We start from the raw sequence: 26,404 nt of genomic DNA, 5'->3' as shown, positions 1-26,404 counted from the left end.
CAAACTTGATACAATCTCTGAGTACTTCAGGAATATAAAGGGGTGATAATTCTGATGGGAAGGAGAGTCAGGCTAGAGAACTTCATTAAATTCACCAGGGGAAGCTTATTTATCCAGGGGGAAAATACATTCATTCATTCATTCTGGAGACAAAATTTTTGTATTTCTTTATGTTTTGGTGTAGCTCATGTTGACCTCAAACTCAATTTTTTTCTGCTCCAGTCTCCTGAGATGTTAAAAGCCTATCCAGGATCTGGTAAGATGGCTTTGAGGGTAAAAGTGCTTGCTGATTTCTATTTAGCCACAAACCTGTGTAAGATTAAATTTTTCCTTAAAAAATGGAAAAGTCCCCATTTTGAGAGAGAGAGAGAGAGAGAGAGAGAGAGAGAGAGAGAGAGAGAGAGAGAGAGAGAACACCAGACTTTTTTCTTTTGGGCCACCAACCAGCTCCCAAATCAGGACGTGGAGACTCACTATCAGTTATAATGATCAGCCTTATCTTAACTCTTATTGTAATCTGTTCGTTTTTTTTTTATCTACATTTGCCTCAGGATTTTTTACCTTTCTCCCTTTCTTTTTCCTTCCTTTCTCCCTCCCTCCCTCTTTTTCTTTCTCTGTATATCGTTCCTGCTCTCTCTGGCCCCAGGTGTGTCCCTCTCTCCATCATTCTCTTCTCTGGAGCATAGATTTCTCCTCCTTATTCTCTGCCTCCCCACACATCCCTCTCCTGCCTAGCTACTGGCACCGTTCAGCTTTTTATTAGACCAATCAAGTGCCTTAGTCAGGCAAGGTGAAACAAATATCACACATCTTTACATCATTAAATACAGCATAAACAAATACAACACATCTTCACATAGTTAAAGTAATATTCTGCAGCAGAAACAAATGTAACGCATCTCTACCTAGTTCAAATAATATTCTGCAACAGAAGAGAGAAACAGACAGACACAGAGAGAAACTGCTAGGTTTGGCTGTTTTTCTATTAGGATATTCCCACAGTGCTTAGCCTGGCCATTAACAGCTCTGATTAGCCTTATTTGCTAACGTAGGAGCTGAGTATCTACTCTAGAAATGTGAGATTTGCTCAGTGTAACTAGCATTTAATAAAGAATATCTGCTTTTACTGCATTTTATATAGTTAACAGTTTTCTTTAGATCTTGACATTTTAGCTTTCTCGCAAGCAAGGCTGTGCAATACCTTGAAATTTAGCTTCTTGTTAGGACAGCACCGACAGCATTAATGTCTTTATGCACTCAGCTATGATTAAACTGAGATTAGTCCTTGAAATACTGCCTTGCAGTTACTAAGCATACTTTCAATTTGAGTTGCCACATTTACCAGTACTGATTTCAGAACCATTGGTATTTGTGTGTGGAGCAGGTTAGGACAATAAATTTTTTTCACTTTACTTTAAAACTTTTTAAAGTTTTTCAAGCATTTTATTACTTACGTTTGAATAGTCATGCCAGTTTATGATTAAGAAATATTGACTTGGGTTAGGTAGGAGCTTACCTCTTTTTAGAATTCAGAATTTTTAGTTCTTAGTTCATCAACATTCCATTCATTTTCATAGGATATTCTTTCTATTCAACTTTGGATTTCTTGAATATTTTTCTTTTCATACTAAAGTATATTAGGATATACTAGATTATTCAGATTCATCAAATACATTTTTATTTGGGAAGAGCCAAACATCCACTCTCCTTAGTCCTTACCACTTAAAGTATATTCCTTACATTTTTTAGGAACTCCCACTTTTAGAATTACCAGTCACAAAAGTGGGAGAATTTCCTTGTACTTTAACTGAAGTGACCGAAAGAGAGTTCACACCTCTAGTTGAGATAATTCTAGTGTGCTCAATAAAAAAAATGACATGTCCCATATCAATAATATAACCATTAATAGTAAAGGGCTAGTCCTAGAAACAGGGTATCATATGGAACTTAATTTTCCAAAAAGTATAGCATATATAACATATATGATTTTTTTATAACATTGAATTTAATGTAATTTAGTTGTAATGTCAGGGGTATAAAAGATACAGTAGTATTACTTTTGACATAATGTATATTTTTCTTATTATATGTATGTAAAAACACTAATTAAATGTGTATGTGTGTGTATGTGAGTATGCCTGCCTGTGAGTATGTGTGTGTGTGTGTGTTGCATCCATATATGCGGAGGACACAGGAAGACATAAAGTATCTTCCTCTGTCGTTCTCTACCTTCTGCCTTAATACAGGTTCTCACTAAACTGGAAGCTTGCTCTTTTGGCAAGGCTGTCTGACCAGGAAGTTGTCAGAATCCACCTTTCTCCGCTGCCCAGTGCTGGGTTTCAGGCAAGCACAGTCATTCATGCTTGGCTCTTTTTAGGTGGGTGCTTAGGACTTGAACTCAAGTCCTTATATTTTCATAGTAAGCATTTTTTATTAGCTAACTTGTCTCCCAAGCCTCCCTTTTTTTCTTTCCTTTTTTTTCTTTTTGTTGTTTTTGTTTTGTTCCTTGAAAGAGGGTTTCTCTGTGTAGTCATGGCTATCCTAGAACTCCCTTTATAGACCAGGCTGGCCTCAAACTCAGAGTGCTGTGATTAAAGTTATGAGCCACCACTACCAGACTACTACTATTTTTTTTATGGCAGTAATTTTTATTGAACTCTTGGGTTGTTCCTTTGAAAATATAATTTTAATTTAAGCAGTAATATTCAACTATCATAAATAGTAATAACTCTTCAAGACTTTCAACTATTATAGGGTTCTACAAAGTTAAAACATGGCCATTGCTGAAAGCTTCAGTGTTTTAAAACTTTATAATAAGGTATAAATATTTCTTAATATTACTATAGGGAAATTTTAAGTTTGGTATTTTACTATTTTGTGGGTTTGTTTTTCTGTGGAATTTTGTTACTGTTGCTGTTATTTTTGAGACACAGTTTCAGGTAGCCTATACTGTCTTTGATTTCATTTGTCTGTGGGATTTTGTTGCTGTTGCTGTTGATGATTTTCAGAGTTTTACATAGCTTGAACTGTCATTGAACTTACCATGTGCTGATTATTCTGCCTCTATCACACAGATGTATGTGGAGGCAGAGGTGAACCTTGGGTGTCTTTTTGCAGCAGCTTTCCACCATATTTTTTATTATTTAAATTATATATAGGGGTGTTTGTGTGTGTGCACACATGTGGAAGCCAGAGGTGTTGAATCCCCCTAGAGCTGAGTTACAGTTATGAGCCGCCTGATATAGGTGCTAGGAACTGAACTCAGGTCCTTGGAACTGAACTCACGTCCACTGGAAGAGTAGCAAATGCTCTTAACTGCAACTGGAGGTTTCTCTCCCGCCTGCCAGTTCCCAAATACCCATTCTGAGGCTTAATATTAATTACAAACTGTTTGGCCTATGACTTGGGCTTATTGCTAACTAGCTCTTACATCTTAAATCAACCTATTTATTAGTCTATGTATTGCCTCATGGCTTTGGCATTACTTCACATCTTGTTTCTCCAGTGACTGCTGGCATTTCCCTGACTCTGCTTTTCTTCTCCCTATATATCTGTTTGGACTGCCTGGCTCTATTCTGCCTGGCTATTGGCCAAATCAGCTTCTCTATTAACCAGTGGTAATAAAACATATTCACAGCATATAGAAGGGCATCCCACATCACCTAACCACTGACCCATGCCTCCGGTCCAAGATTTATTTTTATTTATTTGTGTGTCTGTGTGCACATTTGCCCTCAGAGTTCAGAAGAGGATGTCGGCTCCCCTGACGCAGGTGGTACAGGTGGTTGTAAGCTGCCCATTGTGGGTGCTGGGAACTAATCTGCAGTCCGCTACAAGATGAGTATGTTTGCTTTAGTTATTTATACCGGGTTTTGCTATGTAATCTTGGCTGACCTGGATCTAACTATATAGATCACACTGGCTTTGAATCATAGAAATCCACCTACCTCTGTCTCCTAAGTGATGGGATTAAAGGTGTGCACCAAAAGGTTGTTTCTCCTTAGTTTTTTTAGACTTATTTATTTGACTTTATATGTATGTGTATCATATGTGCTCCTGATGCCCACGAAGGTTAGAAGAGATAGTCAGAACCTCTGGAAATGAGGGTTGTGAGGTACCATGTGAGTGCTGGGAATTGAACCTGGGTCCTCTGGAAGAGCAGCTAGTCCTTTTAATGTCTCAGTCATCTCTCTAGCCCCAAAGGTTTTGTTTGTTTCTTCATTTGAGATAGGGTCTCACTATGTAGTGAAGCTCAGAGACAGAAATTGGGGTTCAACCTGAAGGTCAGAAAAACAAAACAGTCAGCCACTGGCTCTTACCTCAATCTCAGTCCAAAAATGGTGATCCTGCCTCCAGGAAACCTCAGAATGAGACTGAGAGCTGTCTCTTCCCATTTTATAATCCTCTCTAGTTCTGGGATTAAGGGCGTGCACCACTAACACCTGGTTTCTATGGCAGGCTAGTGTGGCTACTGGGATTTAAGGTGTGTGTCATTGCTGCCTGATCTGTAAGGGTGGTCAGTATGGCTGTTTTACTTTTCTGATCTTCATTTAAGCTTTATTTATTAAAATACAAATGAAATGCTACTGCAATGTAGCCTTGTGGGTCTAGAACTCACTTTATACAGTACAGCAAGTTGGCATTGAACTCACAGAGATCCACCTGTCTCTGCCTCCAGACATTGGGCTTAAAGGCATGAACCACCACATTCAGATTTTTTTTTTTTTTTTTTTTTGGTTTTTCGAGACGGTTTCTCTGTGGCTTTGGAGCCTGTCCTGGAACTAGCTCTGTAGACCAGGCTGGTCTCGAACTCACAGAGATCCGCCTGCCTCTGCCTCCCGAGTGCTGGGATTAAAGGCGTGCGCCACCACCGCCCGGCCATTCAGATTTTTTTATTTTAAATTTCATGTATGTTTGTGGCATTGTGTACATGAGTGCAGGTGTCCTTGTAGGCCAGAGATGTCAGATTCCCTTATAGTTGAAGTTACAGGCATCTGAGCTGTGTGATGTGGGTGCTGGTAACTGAACTCAGGTTTTCTGCTCTTAACTGATGAACCATCTTTCCCCTCTCCCACCTTGATTTTATAGACTATGTCTTTCTCTAGGACCTGGGACTTATCACTTAATTGAATTTGCTATCCAATCAACTCTAATTTATGATTCATCTCATCTGCCTCTGTTTCCCCAGCACTTGAATTATTTTTGTGTGTCATTATGCCTGTCTTTTTACTTGGGTGCCTGAGACAAAACTGAGGCCCTCATACTTCATCACTAAGACTTTATAGACTGGGCCATTTCCACAGCTTCCATCATACTATAATTCTTTGATAAAGAAATTTGGTGAGGGTCATGGAACCCGGTACTTGGGAGGCAGAGGCAGGTGTATTTTTGTGAGTTTGAGGCCAAACTTGATCTACAAGGTAGGTTCCAGACCATCTAGGGCTGTTATATAGAGAAACCCTGTATCAGAAACAAACAAACAATTCAGTATAGCGTCACAGAAAAGAAGGGGAAAGTTTCTGGCCCTATTATAGTTGTAATGAATAAAGGTAAACTAGCTTTTAAGACAGAGTAAAGCACAGTGGAGTTCTTTTCAGGGTTATCAGTTCAATGTGAATGTGGAAGGCCCAACTCCTTCAGCCCTGTGTGTGGTTCTGAGAAGAGGTCTCTTATTAAGTTAAGGGTATTTTGTGTCTAGCTACTTTTATTTAATAAGCTCTGCCTTTTCATAAGCTACCTTGAAGCTGTTTTATAGAATGAACAGGTATAAGGGTATAAAGAACTCCTGGTGGGTAGTTCCACATCTCTGATTAGATTTTTTTTTTGTTCTTTAGAGGTCATTCCTATTCTATCAATAAAGAAATTGAGGCATTTATGCCATATATTCCTGGATTTGATGCCCATTGCTTTACTATTTCAACCCATCTGTGAGTCAGTATTTTCTCTACTCTTGACCTTTTTTGTTGTTGTTGTTTGGTTTTCATTTTGTTTTGTTTTTTGAGACAGGGTTTCTCTGTGTAACAGCCCTAGTTGTCCTGGAACTTGCTCTGTAGACCAAGCTGGCCTCGAACCCTACCCTTGATCTTGTTAAACCATACTTAATTCTCTATAGCTGAGATATGCTGAAATAATAGTCATTTACTTGTTATTGATTGCAGAGCATTTACTTTTATTAGCACATTGCAGTATTGAGATTGCATTGGTTTGGGCCATAAAATATATTTCTGAGTAATTTTTAATAGGCCACAAAGAATGAGATGTATGTAGCTTTAAAATTTTTAAGCTTTCTGTACCAGTAGAAATTGACCCACATCCTGAAACCGTGACAGGAGAGACTTTATTAAGGATGGCGTTAAGTTGCATATTTGTATGAAAAATTTTTTAACTGAGAGTAGAAATGAAAGCTAGCCAGTTTAAAATTGTAGTGTTGCTCATTTTGCTGCATGAATAATATAATAAAAATAATGAGGAAAATGAGAATTTCACTACTCTAAATCACTTTTCTGTTCTTCAGTATTGTCTATATTTATATCAGGTTAGTATTTTATAATAAAAGGTCTTATAATTTCATAATAAAATTTAGATTTTAGCCTGGTGGTGGTGGTGTACACCTTTAATCCCAGCACTCGGGAGGCAGAGGCAGGTGGATCTCTGTGAGTTTGGGGCCAGCCTGGTCTACAAAAGCTAGTTCCAGGACAGGCTCCAAAGGTACAGACAAACCATGTCTCAAAAAACCAAAAAATAAAAATAAATTAAAATTTAGATTTTATTATGAAGGCAAATTTATTATATAGACAAATTTTCAAAAATCGCATATTGGGAAAGTTGAGGGATCTTAGAAAGGGAAATTAACACTTCCTAGTAGTTACTTGGTAAATTGAGAAACATCTTTTTTTAAAAAAAGTATTTATTTATTTATTTATTATGTATACAATATTCTGTCTGTGTGTATGTCTGCAGACCAGAAGAGGGCACCAGACCTTATTACAGATGGTTGTGAGCCACCATGTGGTTGCTGGGAATTGAACTTAGGACCTTTGGAAGAGCAGGCAATGCTCTTAACCACTAAGCCATCTCTCCAACCCCCTTAAGAAACATCTTTAAAAGGAACTTTAAAAATGAAAAAAGAGGGCTGGAGAGATGGCTCAGAGCTTAAGAGCACTGACTGCTCTTCCTGAAGTCCTGAGTTCAATTCCCAGCAACCACATGGTGGCTCTCAACCACTTGTAATGAGATCTGGTGCCCTCTCTGGCGTGGAAATACACAGGCAGTAGGAACGTCTACACAATAAATAAAAATCTTTTTTTAAAAAAAAGTGAAAAAAGAAAGGAATGAGAAAATGGCAGTATAGATAGGACATACTAATTTTCAAACTTCTGCCATTGTGCAGTTTAACATATTGTGTTAAGAATAGCCACAGCTTATTTCCAGTAATATGGGAAACTCCTTACAATGATAGTCTTCCTTGTGTTTGTACACCTCTGTAATCTGAGCATCTGGGAGGTAAAAACAGGATGATTGAGTTTGAGGCCAAAGTTTTTGTTTGTTTGTTTTTTGGTTTTTCAAGACAGGGTTTCTATCTGTAACAGCCCTGGCAGTCCTGGAACTCACTTTGTAGACCATTTTGACCTCAAACTCTCAGAGACCTGCCTGCCTCTGCTTCCTGAGTGCTGGAATTAAAGGTGTGTAACCACCACCAACAGGCCTTTTTCTTTTTTAAGGTGCTGGAGCAATGATTCAGTGGTTAAGAGCAATTTCAGCTCTTGTGGAGGACTCAGGTTCAGTTCTCAGTACCACATGGTGATTCACAATCATCTGAAACTCCAGTTCTGGGGAGTATTACACCCTCTTCTGACCTCTCTAAGCACCAGGCATACATGTTTCTCATCCATACACAACACAAACACACATTTTTTAAAAAGTGCTAGAGAATTTGAAAGATGCTAGAGAATTCTCAAATAACTGTTCAAGCACCTGCCTGCCCATCTCCTGGTTCCAAATGACCTTTTAATTTTTTAAGAGATGCTAGTAGAGGACAATTTTTTTTTATATTTATTTATTTATACAATATTCTGTCTGTGTGTATGCCTGCAGGCCAGAAGAGGGCACCAGACCCCATTACAGATGGTTGTGAGCCACCATGTGGTTGCTGGGTATTGAACTCAGGATCTTTGAAAGAGCAGGCAATGCTCTTAACCTCTGTGCTATCTCTCCAGCCCTAAAAGCACTTCTTTGGAGGCTGGAGAGACCTTAGCCGTTAAGAATGTTACTGCTCTTGCAGAGGACCTAAGTTTGGTTTCTAGCACCCACATGGTAGCTCACAACTGCTTCTACCCCCAATTCCAGGGGAGTCCAGTGTTCTTTTCTAGACTCCAAGGGCTCCTACATGTATGTGCACATGGTACACATTACTTCAGGCGGGCAAAGACATTAACAGACATAAAACATATGTATAAGCTCCTCTTTTAATTCCATTGAATGTGGTGCTCTTAGAATTTTTTAAAGAGATGGAGTCTCACTATATTGTTTAGGCTAGTTCCAAATGCCTCTCTTCTTTTTCCTTTTTTCTTTCTTTCTTTCTTTCTTTCTTTCTTTCTTTCTTTCTTTTTCTTTCTTTCTTTCTTTTTTTTTTTTTGAGACCAGGTTTCTCTGTAGCTTTGGAGCCCTCTTGTTGTTTCTGCTTCTCCTCACCTCCTCTTAAAAAACTGTTCTCTACCTGGCACCTCCCTGCCACTTCTGTCAGTTGCTGACTCAGCCTCCCGAACACAGGTTAATTTTATTTCATCAAACACATCTTTGCATCATTAAAAAAATGTTCTGGAGCCTAAACAAACGTAACTCACCTTAAAATAATGTTCTACAACATTAACAATGCCCTCAGCATTAAAAAGTAAAGTAAAAATCCTGAGTACACATACATGCACTCCTTTCCTTTTGCTGTTATTGTCTTAAACCACAGTAAAAATGTTCGATGTGCTGGCCACACTTTTAATCCCAGCATTTAGGAGGCAGAGATAAGTGAATCTCTGTGAGTTTGAGGCCATCCTGGTCTATATAACAAATCTAGGGCAGCCAGGGGTAGGTAAAGAGACCTTGTCTTAAAAAGCTAACATTGATTAATTAAATAAACCACAGTAGGACCAACAGAATTGAGATACAGAGGTTTTCATTCACATGGAAAGGGCTCAAGATAGGACACAGTATGGAATACATGATGTAGATAGGCCCTGTAGAATCCAGCATATTTGAGTTTTGAGTTTTTTTCTGTCATTTCTTAGCCATGTCCTATCAGACAACCTCTAAACTTTCTGTCATGTGTAAAGTAAGAAAAATTGTACTTCTCTAGAATAGTTTAGTCACACTTTATGTGTAGTGTCTGATATTCAGTAGGCACTGTGTTTTTATAAACCAAAAGCTGAGCAATGTGGATTAAATGCTATGTTTTATAGTAGTTGAAGGTGGTTATAATTATGGAGCTTTCAAACCCATTTTAAAGTAGCTGTCAGTTTGGGGGATGGAACTCAATGGTAGTGTGTTTGTTTAACATGCATGAGGCCTTCCCTGGATTCCATCCCCAGAATTTTCCACAAGCAAAATCAATAATAACAGAACAACTGCATAACTTTTAAAGTAGTTGTGAATCCAGTTATCTATAATTTTAATTTGTTGCAGAAATTAAATTTATTTCTTATGATGCTGGAGCTGCAGAGATTTTTTGGTAAGCCATAAAGCGTGTGAATGTTAAACTTTAAGCAGTGTTAAGAGATAGAATATTTTGCTTGGTTTTTAGGTTAGAGCTGCCTTTTTATACCTCCTTCAATTGATATAGTACAGAGTGATTTTTTTTTTTTTTGATTTTCTAGACAGGGTTTCTCTTTGGCTTTGGAGCCTGTCCTGGAACTAGCTCTGTAGACCAGGCTGGTCTCGAACTCACAGAGATCCGCCTGCCTCTGCCTCCCAAGTGCTGGGATTAAAGGCGTGCGCCACCACCGCCCGGCTGTACAGAGTGATTTTTACTGAAAAGAATGAAAGTTGCTGATCATACATATCTGTAAAGGAGAGAGACCATGTCTGTAACTGCCTTCCAGAAAGGTGAAATGAGATTGAAGACCTTTTCATCATGCTCCATTCTTATTAAAATAAACTTTTATTTTGTTCTGTTACTACTTACTTATAAAAGATAATCACAGAAACAATATTCACTGTTCCTAAGTACCAAAAACTTTGAAAGGTCTTAACAGTCCTTCCTTCAGTCCTGCATTAGTTCTCATGGTTCAGATACTTTTTGTGTGCAAAAGTTACCCTCCCAGCATACACTACAACACAGTGTTCTGCATGCAACAAACGTTATTTCTGTGTTAATTTCAATAGCATTTTATTGACCTGAGGTTCATTTATAATCTTAGATCACAAGAGTTTGTGGTCTTAGGACAATCATACACTTCTCTTTTTACAGCTTTTGATAATCAATAAAGTGTTTTTAAGGCATAGTTATAAAAGGGGGCTATTGAAACAGGCTGTCAGATACCCTTTTCCACATTTTTTTTTATTTTAAAGAAGATATATTTAGTCTCATCCTTGGTGTTTTCTCTCTCTCTCTCTCTTTTTTTTTTTTTTTTTTGATACAGAATCTCACTGTGTATCCCAGGCCTCAGGCTTTTAAAGTTCCTACAGGTGTGCAGCACATCAGGCTTTCACCCTTGTTTTGGCTTTAAAAACAACATCTTCCTTTTTAAAAATTTTATTATTTGTGGGCTCTTGGTGGCACATTCCTTTAAATCCTAGCACTTGGGAGGCAGAGCCAGGCAGATCTGATACCCTCTTCTAGCCTCTGCAAGCACCAGGCACACACACAGTGCACATCCATAACACCAAGGCACATCACTTACTCAAAGGAAATATTTTTTCCCCTAAATTTTGTGTATATTGGTGTCTTGCCTACATGTATATCTGCATGAGAGTGTCAGAAGCCCTGGAGTTGGAGTAACAGGTATGAGCTGCCATGTGGGTATCAAGAATTGGACCTTTGGAAAAACAGCCAGTGCTCTCAACCAGCCTCCAAATATTATTTTTTAAAGCCAAGAGAAAGGAATAGCAATGCCATCAAATTTTTCCCCAACTTAAACTTAGAAGATGAGTAAACCAACTAGAAAAACTATTTAAACAAGCAAATCAATTGAAGAACTGGGTAAGGAGGTAAACACCTGTATTTTTAGTATTCAGGAGACTGGCAGGAGGATTGCTGTGAGTTTGAGGTCAGCCTGTACTACATGGTAATTTTTTGTCTGAAAAAGGTCAAACAGTGATGTGTGGTGGCCCCCACCTTTAATCCTAGCATTTGGAAGGAAGAGGCAGCTCTCTGTGAATTCAAGGCCACATATAGTACAAAGAGGGTTTGAAGACAGCCAAGGGTATGTAGAGAATACACTGTCTCAGTGGGAGAAAAAGCTCAGTGGTACAATGCTTGACTTGCCTGCACAAAAGTTCTTGGTTCAGCCAGCGTTCAGTTCCTGGCTCTTTAACGGGCTGATGAAATGGCTCAGCTGGTAACACCACCTGCCACCCAAGCCTGACAGCCTCAGTTCAATACCCAGAAACAATGTTAAAATAAATGGAAAGGACCAATTTCATGAAGTTGTCCTATGACCTCCACACACATGCTATGGGATGGTATCCCACATACATAGGTCATGTACATACGTACAGTAATAATTTAAAAAATAATTTCAATAAAAGCCATTTGTACTCACTACAAATGAGCTAAGGTATAGCATACTTGAAATCTCCACATTTGAAAGTTACCTCTGTGCTAGGGATGACATTTATTGTTACTTTTGGGGGTGGTGCATTTTAGAGACAGAATCTCATGAATCCTAGCCTGGACTTTCAACTCACTGTCTCATTGAGGATAACTGAACTGATTTTCCTTCTTCCACCTAGCAAGTGCTGGCATTCCAGGTGTCTGTTCAGTTTGTGAACTTGAACAGGATCTCATATGTACTAGGAAAACACTCTAGCTATTGAGCTACACCCTCTTCCCTTGTCCTATATATAGATGGATCATATAGTATGTGAAATGTTTCTCAACAAACCATTTTTTTATTTTTTTATTTTTTTTATTTTTTTTTTTTGGTTTTTCGAGACAGGGTTTCTCTGTGGTTTTGGAGCCTGTCCTGGAACTAGCTCTTGTAGACCAGGCTGGTCTCGAACTCACAGAGATCCGCCTGCCTCTGCCTCCCGAGTGCTGGGATTAAAGGCGTGCGCCACCACCGCCCGGCAAAACCATTTTTTTAAAGATAGAAATTTAACCCCATAAAGAAATTTTCCCATAAAAGAAGTATATTTTAAACACATTACTCAAATAATGGGGCATGTTTAATGTGGGAAACAGAAGAAACTAAGTTGCTCAAGGAAGAGGATTAGGTTGTCCAGCAAAAGCTTTGTGAATGTGGTTTTTTTTTTTGTTTTTTTTTTTTTTCGAGACAGGGTTTCTCTGTGGCTTTGGAGCCTGTCCTGGAACTAGCTCTGTAGACCAGGCTGGTCTCGAACTCACAGAGATCCGCCTGCCTCTGCCTCCCGAGTGCTGGGATTAAAGGTGTGCGCCACCACCGCCCGGCTGTGAATGTGTTTTTAAAACACTATATTGGTCAGGCGGTGGTGGTACACGCCTTTAATCCTAGCACTTGGGAGGCAGAGACAGGTGGATCTCTGTGAGTCCGAGGCTAGCCTGGTCTACAGAGCAAGTTCCAGGACAGGCTCTAAAACTACAGAGAAACTCTGTCTCAAAAAAACAGAAAAAAAATACAAATAAATAAATAAAATTAAAATAAAAACACTGTATCTGTATTTGGTTGTTGTTGTTTCAGAAGGACAGGTGGTGCGGGAGAATTGTCTATATTCTGTCAATCATGTTATAAATAAAGCTGATTGGCCAGGCAGGAAAACCAGACAGGAAGTAGAAATAATGTAATGAGAACAGGAGAATTCTGGGAAGGAGGAAGTTGATTCCTCCCACTCCTGCCTAGATCACCGAAGCAGCAGGATGTGATCTGCCCCACTGAAAAAGGTACTGAGCCACATGGCTATCATAGATCAGAATAATGGGTTAATATAAGCTACCAGAGCTAATAAGAGGCTAGAGCAAATGGGCCAATCAGCTTTATAATTTATGGAGACCTATGTGTGATTTTCTTTGGGGCTAAATAGTTGTGGGGTACCGGGCGGTACAAAAACCCAACAACAAGCAGGCCCCCGTTCGTGTTACAGATAGGTGTGAGGCCAGTGGGTCTGAATGGGTGAGTAAGTGGTTGGCAAGAATCCTTTGTTAGTGTAGCAGAAGGAAGAGAGCTCAAGCTTTGGGTTCTTCTGGCTGTATTGGACTGGCTGATGCAGCAGTGACCATGTCTTCTCTCTTCCCTATGAAAAGCAATAATTACCTTTTTAGAAAGTAGGCACATTAAGGTTGAACTTACTGAAGAGGTGAGTACCCAGAGCTAATCATTTTTAAAGAATCTCAATGCTTCTTACAAGTTGATATCCTTTTAAGTCTATATGTCACTTTCTACTTAAATGGCCTCTCACTGCTTTCAGTGATGTTTAAAAAATATTGAATAATGGACTCCTGCTACCTCTTCACCTTTCTTACAATGATGCCCTCTCTTCCTTGTTGATCTTCCTTTACCAAAAGCCTTTCATCCATAGGCTGGTAATGACTGTATCTGGATACTCTGTCTCTAGCTCACTATCAAAAGTGGTAACTTTAGTGGGGCTGAACAAAGTTCTTAGCATCACTATCTGATCCCTAGACCTTGTGCTTGGGATCAGACCCAAGGCTTTGTGCATGCTAGGCAGACCCTCCATACCGACCTATCGTAGTTCGAGCATCTTTCTGAAATTTATTATTCAGACTTAAATTATTTCATCAATTCATTTAATTTACACCATGATTTCAGCATTTGTTGTTCTTTTGTGTGCTCATTTGTGATGTCACTTCTGTATTCTAAGCCCTAAGAACAGAACAACTGTAAATGTTGAGTTCACTGGTACACTAACAGTGACTGTTCCAGTTTTAGGTACATAAAAGACACTTTGTAAATATTTGTTTAGTTAAGAATGTTTTGAATAGGGCTGGAGAGATGGCTCAGTGGTTAAGGACACAAACTGCTCTTGCAGAGGACCCGAATTTAGTACCCAGCACCCTTGTAAGGTAGCTCACAAGCAGCTGTAATTCCACCTCCAGGAGATCTGACACCTTCTTTGGCCTCTGCAGGCAACTGGATGCACATGGACAAACTCCTACATGGATATATATTCTCTTTGGGTTTTTTTGGGGGGGGATTTTTTCGAGATAGGGTTTCTCCGTAGCTTTTTGTCCTGGAACTAGCTCTTGTAGACCAGGCTGGCCTCGAACTCACAGAAATCCGCCTGCCTCTGCCTCCCTAGTGCTGGGATTAAAGGCGTGCACCACCACCGCCCGGCTTCTCTTTTTGGTTTTATGTGACAAGGTTTCTCTGTGCCTGTAGATAAAGATGATAAGGCATGTTTTCTAGTATGCTTGAGACCTAGGACTTAATTCTCAAACATTCCAAGAAAGCAAATAAGATAAGAAATAGAAAGTATTCTTGGTTTAGCTTCAAATGTATGTGACTTACTGTGACAGGAGAAAGTTAGTTCGTTTGAGATGAAATGAAAACTGTAGTTATTGAGTGTTGAAGACTGGAATAGAAACAGAGCACTTTGTGTGTGTAGGGCTTGTGGGAAAGAGGATGGTAGATAGGAAATGATGACCAGGAGATGAGTGTTACAGCATGTCTTGTAATGGAAAAGTTCTGAGGAGGGGAAGAAGTTAGTTACAGTGAGAAGGAGTTCAGTAAAGCTTATTAAGTAGTTTGCCTTAGGCCCCTCATTGAGATGAGAAGGTGAATAGTTTTATAGACCTGTTTTACTAGTATGGTAGTAGAAAATTGGGGAATTTTCATCTTACAATTAAAAAATGTCTCTGTGTGTGGTGTATGTCCGGGTGGGGCACATGTGTATGTTAGCACTTGTTCCCATGTGTTTGGAGGCGTGAGCCTGACATCATGAATCTCCCTTGATTGCTGTCCTCTGAATTCATTGAGGCAGGATATCTGAATTGAACCTCGACCTCTCCTTTCTGACTAGTCTAAGTTATCCAGTTTACACTAAGGATCCCCATCTTCAGGCTTTCCAAGCATTGGAATTAAAGTGGTCTGCTTATGCACACTTGGCATTTGCTTGTGTGCTGAGAACCAGAACTCATATCTCCATTCTTTCAGGGCAAGCACTTTACCCACTGACCTATCTTCACAGCCTCTTCATCTTAGAATTTGTATTTTATTAACAGATAAGATAATATTTTTTCTTAGCATCCCAGCACTGGGGAGGCAGAGGCAGGCAGATCTCTGAATTCAGGGCCAGCCTGGTCTACGGAGTGAGTTCCAGGACAGCCAGGGCTATTAATTACATGGAGAAACCCAGTCTCAAAAAAAAAAAAATCAAATTTTTTTTCTTAAAAATATTTGTGTGTATGCATGCTACACACCAGACATACACATGCACACACATGCGCACACATATGAGCAGGTATATGTGGAAGCCAGAAGAGTTTGTTGTATTTCCCAGAACTGGAGTGTTAATCAGTATGGATGCTGTGAATAAAACTCAGGTCTGTTGAACAGCTGCAAGAGCTCTCAGCCCTGAGCTGTCTCTCCAGCCCAGGACAGATGTTTTCATTGCTCACAGGTCCACCAGGTCCAAGTGGCCCAGGCAGGTGGGTGGGTAGGTAGGTGATGAACAAGTTTTTGGTGGAGAAATGTAAGAGAAGGAGAAGCGAGAGCAATCGTGCCCTGTGGGGAGAAGCAGAACTGAATATGCAATGGCAGTGACGAACAGGCTGAGAAGGTTGGCTACGCTGCCACTTGGGGCCATGTCTGAATCCCTGGCTCTACTACAACCGGGGTCTGTGTTGATATCCATGGCCCATGTTATCACAGAGGGCCATACAGATGCCCAAGGTCTGGGCCACCACTTGAGGCCATGCCTGAGGGTCATGCCACCACCATTGGGAGACATACAGATCTGAGTGGCCTGCACTGCCATCAAGTGCCATGGTGATGTCCAGGCCCGAGCTGTGGCCAAGGGCCATATCGAGGTCCACAGTCCTACTACAGCCAGGGCAGGGTCCCCAGTGGCTTCAGCACTGGAAAGCTGGTCTGGTGCCTTGTCAGATACCTCAGCAAGAGAGCTGCCACCCCCAGCTGGCCCCAGTGTTGTGGACCTGGGAGAGCTGTCCCCAACTCTTAATGGTCCTGGGAAAACTGAGGCCCAACACCACTGCAGAAGGTAATGCTGGCTCTACACCTCACCATATGTTGGGGAGAGCTGGCCCTTACGGCCTGGACACAGAAGAGATGGCCCTGACCCTCACCTCGGAGGAGGAGTAGTCCCAGCAGAGGCCTGGACTGACCAACTCAGCTACTACCCAGGCCCACACTTAGTGCTTTGAATGGGCCCAACCCAACTTCTAACCATCTGTGACCTGCTGGAAATTCTGAAGGAACTGGTCCTGTGGAACCATAGCCCTTGGCTCTCCATGACTAGGGCAACAGCAGGATATTTTCAGTGAGGCAGAAGCCAGAGGCCTCGAACCAGACTAACAGCTCATTGCAATGAACTTTTGCCAGTAAAGCTGTTTGGGCAAAAGAGTGTACTGCAGGATACTCTGCAGCTCCCAAAGCCACTACAGATAAATATATGATGGAGAGGCAGGAAAGACAGAGGAGTGAAGTGTTGTTATTGTTTTACTTATTTTTTATTTTATTATTCTTGTTTTCTTTTGGGGGAGAGGCTACAGAGGTGGAGGGTGGACATGGAAGGACTAGGAAATGAGTGGGATTGAGGTGCATGATGTGAAATTCCCAAAGAATCAATAAAAAATTACGTTTTCAAAATTATTGCTAAAGTAGTACTGCATGCTTAGGATTATTTATAATGAAGCTAGGGCATGATGACTCACCCTTGTAATCCTAGTACTTGAGAGGCTGAGGGCAGCGGAGTTGCTGTGGGTCCCTGGCCAACCTGTACTATACAGTGAGTTCTAGAGCAGTCTGGACTACTAATGAGACCCGGTGTAAAAAATTAAATTTTTTAATTAAAAATTTAACATATTTTAGGTGTATGAATATTTTGAGTGTATTCATGCCTGGAGACCAGAAGAGGGAGTCTTAGAGAGTCAGATTTGCAGGAATTGGAGTTACAAATGATTGTGAGCTGCCATATGGGTACTGGGAACTGAACCTGGGCCCTCTAGAAGAATTGTCAATGTCTTAACCATTGAGCCATCTCTCCAGTTCCTATTTTTTTTAATGAAATAAAGCAATTTTTTTTAATTATAGGAGTGGTGGCACACATCTTTAATCCTAACACTTGGGAGGCAGAGGCAGATCTGAGTTTGAGGCCAGTTTGGTCTGCATAATGAGTTCCAAAATAGCTAGAGCTACATAGACCTATCTCAAAAAGAAAACCAATTGTATGTGGGGTATTCATGTTTGCACATGTGTAGAGTGTGCATGTGGAGGACAGAGAACAGTGTTAGGTATCCAGTTTGTCACTGAACCTGGAGCTTACATTTTGGCATGCAGGTACTCAGGGTCCTCCTGTCACTGCCCTGCTTTTGCCATGGTTGGGGATCTTTGCACAACAGGAACTCTACCACGGAGGCAGCTTCCCAGTTGCAAATAGAAAAATTTAGATTCATTCTTTTTCTTTCTTTTTTTTTTTTAAATATTTATTTATTAAGTATACAGTATTCTGTCTGTGTGTATGCCTGCAGGCCAGAAGAGGGCACCAGATCTCATTATAGATGGTTGTGAGCCACCATGTGGTTGCTGGGAATTGAACTCAGGACCTTTGGAAGAGCAGGCAGTGCTCTTAACCTCTGAGCTATCTCAGCCCCTCATTCTTTTTCTTGTAACTCTGTTCTTTTACAATCATTTGTTCATTTTCTGATGTATTCTCTTGAACTTTTAAGAACATGAAGACATTTCCACAGAATGGTGTTTTTAAAAGGATTCAATATTTTTTTGGTTTTGCTTTTTAGTAGGATCATAACTACATTTTACACTTCAGTTTCCAGCACCCACATCAGGTGGCTCAAAACTATAACCCCAGGGATCTGACACCCTTTCTGGCCTCTCAGTACATCTCCACACAAGGCATTCCCTCACACAGACACACGTGTACACATGCAGCTATGTCTGTGATCCATTTTGAGCTGGATCTTTTAGGTGTTTTGCTTGGTTGTTTTTGGTATTTTTGACACACAGTGTCTTGCTATGTAGACCCAGCATGTCTCAAACTCATAGAGATCTACCTGCCTCTGCCTCCCAAGTGCTAGGACTAAAGGTATGCAACTCTACCCTTAGCTTGAGTTAAATTTTGAGAAAAGTATATGTCTACATTTAGAATGTGTGTGCATGTGTGTTTGTATATGTATATGTGCCTGTGTGAGCATACTCACAGACACATTCATGAATGTGTATGGTTTTCCTAGAATTTCCTTTGCTGTTTTGTGAAAAACCAGTGTGTCCATATTGATAGCAGTCTATTTCCGGGCATCTATTTCTTTGATTTGTTTATCTCACCAGTACTATAGTGTCTTGAATACTAAAACTTCAAAATAACCTGTGAAATCTCTGTTTGCTTTAATTCAGGGCCTTATGCATGTTTTCAAGCTTTCTACCACTGAGCAACATGCATAGGCCTAGCTGAGTTTGTTTTTTTTTTAATGAAAGGAATTTTTTAAAGGCTTAATTTATTTTTATGTGGATATGTCTTTGTGAGTGAGTGTATGTGCAGGTGCACATGCTTGTGCAAAGGCAGAGGCCAGAAGAGCCTTAAAAAAAAAGCTGGGCAGTGGTGGTACACATCTTTAATCTCAGCACTGGGGAGACAGAGGCAGGTGAATCTCTGTTTTGAAACCAGCCTGGTCTACAGAGCGAGTTCCAGAACAGCTAGGGGCTACACAGAGAAACCCTGTCTCACCACCTCCAACAAAACAAGAAAAACCAAAAGCCCTTGAAATTGAAATTAAGTGTAGGCTCTTGCCCTTTCTAGGTAAGCATTCTATGATTGATTTGTAATCCCCATCCCTGTAGCCCCCTCCCCCTTAAGAAGATTAAAATGTAAAATTTAATGTTCACTTTGTATGGTATCCTCAACCTGATTGTTTTTATATTATCTACTAATAACCATGCACAAACCTTTCAAAAACATATTAGTGATGATAATCTGAAGGTAGAGGCATTAGCTGGATGTAGATATGGGCCTTACATTCTATTAGTGTCCTGAAACAATGTAATAAAAGGAAAGAAAGTGGAGTTACCAGTCTCTAACGTACACATGCCTTCAACAATTAAGACATATCTATAAAAAGAACATCTTCAATTTTATTTTCCTTTTCTTTCTGCATTGTTGTTTGAGAGATTTGGATAAAAGGCAACTAGAGGATAGTGGAAATGAACAGAAATAGGAAGTTGTTTCATATAGGAAATTGACTTATTGATGATTAGTATTCTCATGTTATTTTACAGTTTTAACACAAAACAAATAGAAAACATAATAATATAAAATAAACTTCTTTTAGGTAATGTTGTACTATAAGCATGTATCCTTGAATTGTCTACTGTGTATCTATGGTCAACCTGCAGCTTTGTACCTGTGATTATATTGCTAGGGAATTAGAAATAGAAATCTTCTTTGGAAGCTCATGGTCTAGAAACCTTTGCTCTGTGATATACCAGTGATAACTGTTGTAAGCTGGTAGTTGCCAGGGCATGGTGTCACACATCTTTAGTTCCAGCACTGGGGAGGCAGAGGCAAGTGAAGCTTTAAGGCCCTGCCTAAAAGGGGAATAGCACATTTTCTTTTTAAAAGCATATTAACAGTTGTTACACCATAATTGTCATACAGAAGACTCTGTCACCCAAAAAGGTGTGGAGATTCTCCCACCAACAAGTAAGCAATTCTTCAGAGACAGACATGGCCTTAGTGGGCCTGACACTGTCAATCTTCAGACTGCATCAGATCCTACAGGTTGAGTGCAAGTCCTTAAAATTGTCCTTCCCTGGAGATGAGGTTCCCCTTCTAAATCTGGTTTTGAGCAAAGTGAGCTTCCTTCTCCTTCACTTCTGGATTTATTTGTTTTGAATATCTCTCATGGAATCATTTTCTGGTTATCAAGGATGTTGTTACAAAGAGTGCAGGCGAAGGCGGTATGAAGCGGGTGTGTTGTAGGACTACCATGATTTCTCTGAGGAACCTCAGTGTCTACAGGGATCTGGCCCTTTCGTTATTATGGAGACTTTATTGCATAGTCATGATTGAAGGATGTAGAAATATGATTGGACTCAAAGGAGTATGATCTAATGCCAATGGTAAGAAAGCCCCATGAAGCTTCTTGTTCATTTCCTCTGGACCTCTCTATGGCCTTCAGTCTTTCTGGGTAGGAGGCTGCTGTGGTGAATGTGGTATGAAGGGTGGTGGTCTTCTGATCTACCTGAATTTCTTTATGATCATTTTCAAGCCTGGGAAGATAAGAGTATATTTTGATTTGTGTGTCTTAAATTGGGGAGGAGAAATTGTAGTTTTATGGTCTGCTTTGGGGAGGAAAGGGGGAAGATAACAGAATAAAGATAAGATAGAGGCTCTGTTTTTTGTTGTTGTTGTTGTTTGTTTATTTTGGGGTTTTTTTTTTTGGTTTTGGGTTTTTTTTTAAGCTTATTCTGGTCATTTAGGAAGGAACTATGACTGTGTGAGTAATGAGCCGCCAGGACATTAGACAAAATCCAAAACATTTCATAATATCACAAGTGTATTACATGTATTATCAAATACAGCAATAAAATTACCTTATTGACAACTTTTGTGTTATGCTCAGTTTTCACATCAGACACTAGAGAATATCTAAAAGGGATGCAGGTTAAGATGTTAGTTTTGTGACTTTATTTTTAGTTTGAGCTTCTACTGAAAATAAAAACAAATAAATCTTTTTTTAAATGCAGCATGTCAGTCTTTGCCTCTTTTTTTCTAGACAAGGTTTCATTATGTAGCTCTGGCTGTCCTGGAACTTGCCTTGTAGATCAGATTGGCCTCAAGCTTATAGAGATCCTCCTGCCTCTGCCTCCTGAGGGCTGGAATTAAAGGTGTGCACAACAACTTACAGCTCACTTCCCTCTATAAAGCAGAGTTGGAGTTTTATGAGACACATTTTAATATCTGCTTAAGTTTAAGGGTTAAGAGAGGCACTTGGGGTGGACAGTGGAGGAACATGCCTTTAATCCCAGCACTTGGGAGGCATAGGCAGGCAGATCTCTGTGAGTTCGAGGCCAGCCTGGTCTACAGAGCATCAAAACTACACAGAGAAACCCAGTCTCTATAAACCAAAGCAGGTGGGAGAGAAGAAGGGAAGGAGGGAGGTACTTGGAGAGAAACAGTACCAGAAAGTGTGGGGTTCTCTGAGAGACTGTTGCCAGTTTGTACATTTTGAATTGCATGACTGCTGCCATTGCTTGATAAGTGGTGAGTGGAGGGAAGAACAACACTGACTAGCATCATTTTTAGTACGATCTAAACTAATTTTAAGAGGAGAGCTTTGAATTAAATTGTCTACGGTCTATTTAACTCAGCTTTAACTTCCTGATAAATACCCTGTTACACAGTGATTTAAGAAAACAATTTAAAAAAATATTTTTCTTTTTGTTTATGTGGACATCACTAAAAGAGATGTTTCATGTTAAATACTTTTGTGTTTCCTTAGCTTTCTGGTTTGCAGTTTCCTTAGCTTGTGTTAACTCATAAGTAACTAATCTAGCTGGCTAACATGTTAAAAGATATAAAACCAAAATTATTTTAGGGAGCTTTGACGATCACTGTGCTTTACTCTGAATAGAGTCCATTCTAATGAATGAGTTTCTCAGTTTACTTTAAAATGTAGTTGGTTGTTTTTGTTTTTGTTTTTTTCTGGGCACATGCCTTTAGGCTTAGCACCCAAGAGGCAGAGGCAGGCAGATATCTGCAAGTTTAAAGCTAGGACAGTCAGGGCTACACAGAGAAATTTTTGTCTCAAGCTCCCTCTCCCAACTAGTTTTTTAACTGTATTTTTCTGTATTTTATACAGGTTACAAAATGTCCTCCTATGCTTGAAATCTACAGACTACATGTTCTTCAAGAACTAAGCCGTGGTTTTTCATCTTCTGGAAGTACACATAAGCATAAATATGATGCCAAAACTCATTTTCATTCTCTGACTGCAGTTGATTCGGACATACTTCTGTGTTGAAGAGAAGTATACACACTGAGGACATTCATTGTTCAGAGACTGTCGTGTAGGATCATGGACCATTCTAACAGGGAGAAAGATGACAGACAACGGACAACTAAAACCATGGCACAAAGGAATACACACTGTTCCCGACCATCTGGCACCTCAGCATCCTCTGGAGTTCTCATGGTGGGACCCAACTTCAGGGTTGGCAAGAAGATAGGGTGTGGGAACTTCGGAGAGCTCAGATTAGGTGAGATTTTGGTTATTTCTGTCACTTCTAGTAACAACAACAATTGCTACTCTCTCTGTTGTGTTTCAAGATAAGCAGGTGATGCTTTAGTGGGAACTTTCTCTTAAGTAGGACTTACTAGCATAAGAAATAAGGATTTTGCAAAGGGAATTATAGTTATTATTAGTCATGGTGCTATTATCCAAGGCTTCCTTTTCTTTATGTGTGATAGGATTTTTAATTTTCCATTAAGTTAGACTATGTCTTACTAATGTTTAAAAGTTTTTAAAGTTTATTTTACGAGTATTTTTGTTATAGGTTTTTCAAGACAGGTTTTCCCTGTGTAGCTCTGGCTGTCCTGGAACTCCCTCTTTAAGCCCGACTGTCCTAGAACTCAGAACTTTTGCCTCCCAAGTGCTGGATTAAAGGTGTACACCACCACTGCCTCAGCTTAATCTTCAAAACAAACAAACAAAAAACTTTAGTTTTACGTACGTGCATTTGTCTATGTGAGTGTAGTCTGTGCGTGCAGGTACCCAAAGAGGCCAGAAGAGCGCATTAGATCCCATGGAGCTAGAGTTACAGGTAGTTGTGAGCCACCTTACGTGAGTGCTGACAAATAAACTAGCATCCTCTGGAACAGCGTAAGCACTCTTAACTGTTGAGCCATTTCTCCAGCCCCTAAATAATTGTCAAAGCTCTGGATTATTACAAAAATCCATTGTAAGAAGCTTTGACTTTTGGGCCACTGTGCGAGTAGGAACATGGGATAATTTTTTTAAACCTCTGCTACTTTTGATGATTCTACAAAAGAAAACAAATTTTTTATGACGATGATTATCTTTTTCTTTTTTAAATAATTTAATTTATTTTATGTACATTGGTGTTTTGCCTGCATGGATATCAGTGGGAGGGTATTGGGTTCCATAGAACTGGAGTTACAGACAGTTGTGAGCTCCCATGTAGGTGCTGAGAATTGAACCTGAGTCCTCTGGAAGAGAAGCCAATACTCTTAACCACTGAGCCATCTCTCCAGTTCCTGATTATCTTTCTCAATCCTTAGAGAAACACCACTATCCTAGCTGTATATCTCCAGGTACAGAATTGAATCAGAAGAAGCTAGGAATGAATTTATTCTTAATTATAGAAGGCTAGCAGCCTGGAATTGAACCGTACCAGGATAATAAAAAGGCCTTCATATTTAGAGATGTGTTCATGTTTGGGTTAGCCAAGCCACTTGCTGAGAGTAGAAGATGTGTAATTTAACATTATATGCCTTTCTAGCAACTACTCAGTTGCTTCAACAACTAGTGTTGCAAATATTCATTCATTTGGTGACTTAACTGCTTTTGTTAGATATGTTGTGGATTAAACATCTACAAAATTACCTCTGAAAGACAGTTTCTAAAGCACAAACTTGTGAATTCTCAGAGCCAAAATGGCTCGATTTCTATGAAGACCAAGAAAGACTGTAGTTAGTGGAAGTTTGTCAGTGCCCTCTCTGGCCTCCTCAGGCACATGTATGCATATGGTATACATAAACTCACATCTGCACATGTGAGTGTTAAGGTAGTAGTTACTGCACTCCTCCTCATCCATACTGGTGCTTTGGTTGGCTTGATCTTGTGTAGCTCATAGCGTTCACAGCCGTGTAAGCTGGTGATTACTTTTCTTCCCCAGCAATGTGTACATAGGTGGGAGGACAGAGGAGAGGAGAGATCGCTAATACTATCTCTTTATATAACAATACTAAAGACCTTTGATAAAGCTATATGAAAACTTAACTACTGTAGAAGCTTCTCTCTGTGTGTGTGTGTGTGTGGTTTAAAATGGTTCTACCCTATAAAAATGGACAGTGCCTGTCTCTCCTAGACACCATTGGCTATCAATTTTTATAACACCCAGTGCCAGGTATGGGTTACCACTTTTTTTTTTTTTTTTTGAATTTTCGAGACAGGGTTTCTCCGAAGCTTTGGTTCCTGTCCTGGAACTAGCTCTTGTAGACCAGGCTGGCCTCGAACTCACAGAGATCCGCCTGCCTCTGCCTCCTGAGTGCTGGGATTAAAGGCGTGCGCTACCGCCGCCCAGCTGGGTTACCACTTTTTAAGTTGTTGGTCAGTGGGACTCCATATTCCAGCCCCCCTCTCCCATTTCCAGAAATTGCCATTGTTCTTGGTTACCCTCTAAAACTTGATAATAAGACCCCATTGCTTGGGGCTGGAGAGATGGCTCATCAGTAAGAGCATCTACTGTTCTTGTAGAGAACCTGAGTTCAATTCCCAGCACCCATGTAATGGCTCACAACTGTCCATAACTCTAGATTCAGGGAATCTAATGCTGTCTTCAGCCCTCCAAGGGCATCAGGACTGCATGTGGTACATAAATATGAGTAAAGCGCACATACACAAATCTTTAAAGAGAGACAGACACAAACTGACTGAGACTCTGTTGCTGAAGATACTATCTACTTAGTCATAGGATGTGGAGAAATCAAGTTGTTATCAACCTGGAAGTTTCCTCACTACTGGCTAACTTTCATAGTGCAGGAAAGATTACTTCTATAAAAACTTATTTTTATATACTGTTTCCTTAGATAGGGCAAATTTGAAGACTTAGGAGAGAAAGTATCAGTTGGGATGGTTGGTGTTAAATTGTCAGCTTGACAGAAGTTATAATCACCTGGGAGATGAGCTTCTAGGTTTATCTCTAGGGGACTATCCTGATAGTGTTAATTTTGGTGAGATCTCCCATCTGCTGGTGGCACCATTCTCTAAGCAGGAAATCCTAGATAGTTAAAAAAAAAAAGTAGAGAAAAAAAGCTAGATACTAGGGAACATGCATTACTTTTGTTTCTTTTTTATTAAGTTTCTCTCTCTCTCTCTCTCTCTCTCTCTCTCTCTCTCTCTCTCTCTCTCTCTCTCTCTTTCTGTGTGTGTGTGTGTGTGTGTGTGTGTGTATGTGTGTATGTGTGTGTGTGTGTGTGTGTTTGTGTAAGTCATAGGACAACTTGTCAGGGTAGTTTCCAGGGATTGAACTCAGATTGTCATGGCAAGTGCCTCACTCACCACACAGTCTGGAAGCCCTGTTTTCTTGACTGCAGATGCAGGTAACTAGCTCCTCAAGGCAATTTCCTGCTGCTGTGATCTCCCCATTGTAATGCATTGTAGCCTGGAACTGTGAGCTCAATAAACCATTTCTCCCTTAAATTAATTTTGTCAAATTGGGTCGTGGTTGCGTACGCATTTAATCCCAGCACTCAAAAGGCAGAGCCAGGGCTTCTCTGTAAATTTGAGGCCAGTCTGGTCTACAAAAGCTCATTCCAGGACAGGCTCCAAAGTACAGAGAAACCCTGTCTCGGAAAAATAATAATAATAATTTTGTCAAGGTATTTTATCACAACAGGAAAAGAAACAAGGATATTAATAAATCAATATTTATCGATAGTCATTGGGATTATTTTGAAGATGTTTTATATTATTTAATGAAACTTTTTTCAAAATACTAGTGAGAAAGTGAAATAGCCATATTCAGAAATCTAAACATTGGGGCTGGAGAGATGGCTCAGTGGTTAAGAGCTTTGCCTGCTCTTCCAAAGGTCCTGAGTTCAATTCCCAGCAACCACATGGTGGCTCACAACCATCTGTAATGAGGTCTGGTGCCCTCTTCTGGCCTGCAGGAATACATGCAGGCAGAACGCTGAATACATAATAAATAAAAATTAAAAAAAAAAAGAAATCTAAACATTGAATTCTTCTTTTTTAAAAAATATTTATATATTTATTTATTTATTCATTATGTATACAATAATCTGTCTGCATGTATGTCTGCAGGCC

General features: G+C 39.9%; 1 protein-coding gene across 7 annotated transcripts in view; it reads left to right on the top strand.

Annotated features, from left to right (window-relative positions):
* Positions 1-26,404, top strand: part of Csnk1g1 (casein kinase 1 gamma 1) — a 121,244-nt gene that overhangs the window by 9,636 nt on the left and 85,204 nt on the right. For 5 of the 7 annotated variants that reach the window (XM_075965442.1, XM_075965440.1, XM_075965445.1 and 2 more), the window contains one exon: positions 22,196-22,592. In XM_075965442.1, coding sequence (XP_075821557.1) covers positions 22,412-22,592 — 181 coding nt within the window. In that variant the 5' untranslated portion in view covers positions 22,196-22,411. Of the gene's footprint in view, positions 1-22,195; positions 22,593-26,404 lie in introns of those variants that run through there. The other 2 variants (XM_075965444.1, XM_075965446.1) reach the window with 1 other exon arrangement.

This window comes from Microtus pennsylvanicus, chromosome 3, assembly GCF_037038515.1.
Source record: "Microtus pennsylvanicus isolate mMicPen1 chromosome 3, mMicPen1.hap1, whole genome shotgun sequence".
NCBI classification, from domain to species: domain Eukaryota; kingdom Metazoa; phylum Chordata; class Mammalia; order Rodentia; family Cricetidae; genus Microtus; species Microtus pennsylvanicus.
The sequence above is the reverse complement of the archived record's forward strand: the minus strand, read 5'-3'. Positions and strand labels throughout refer to the sequence as shown.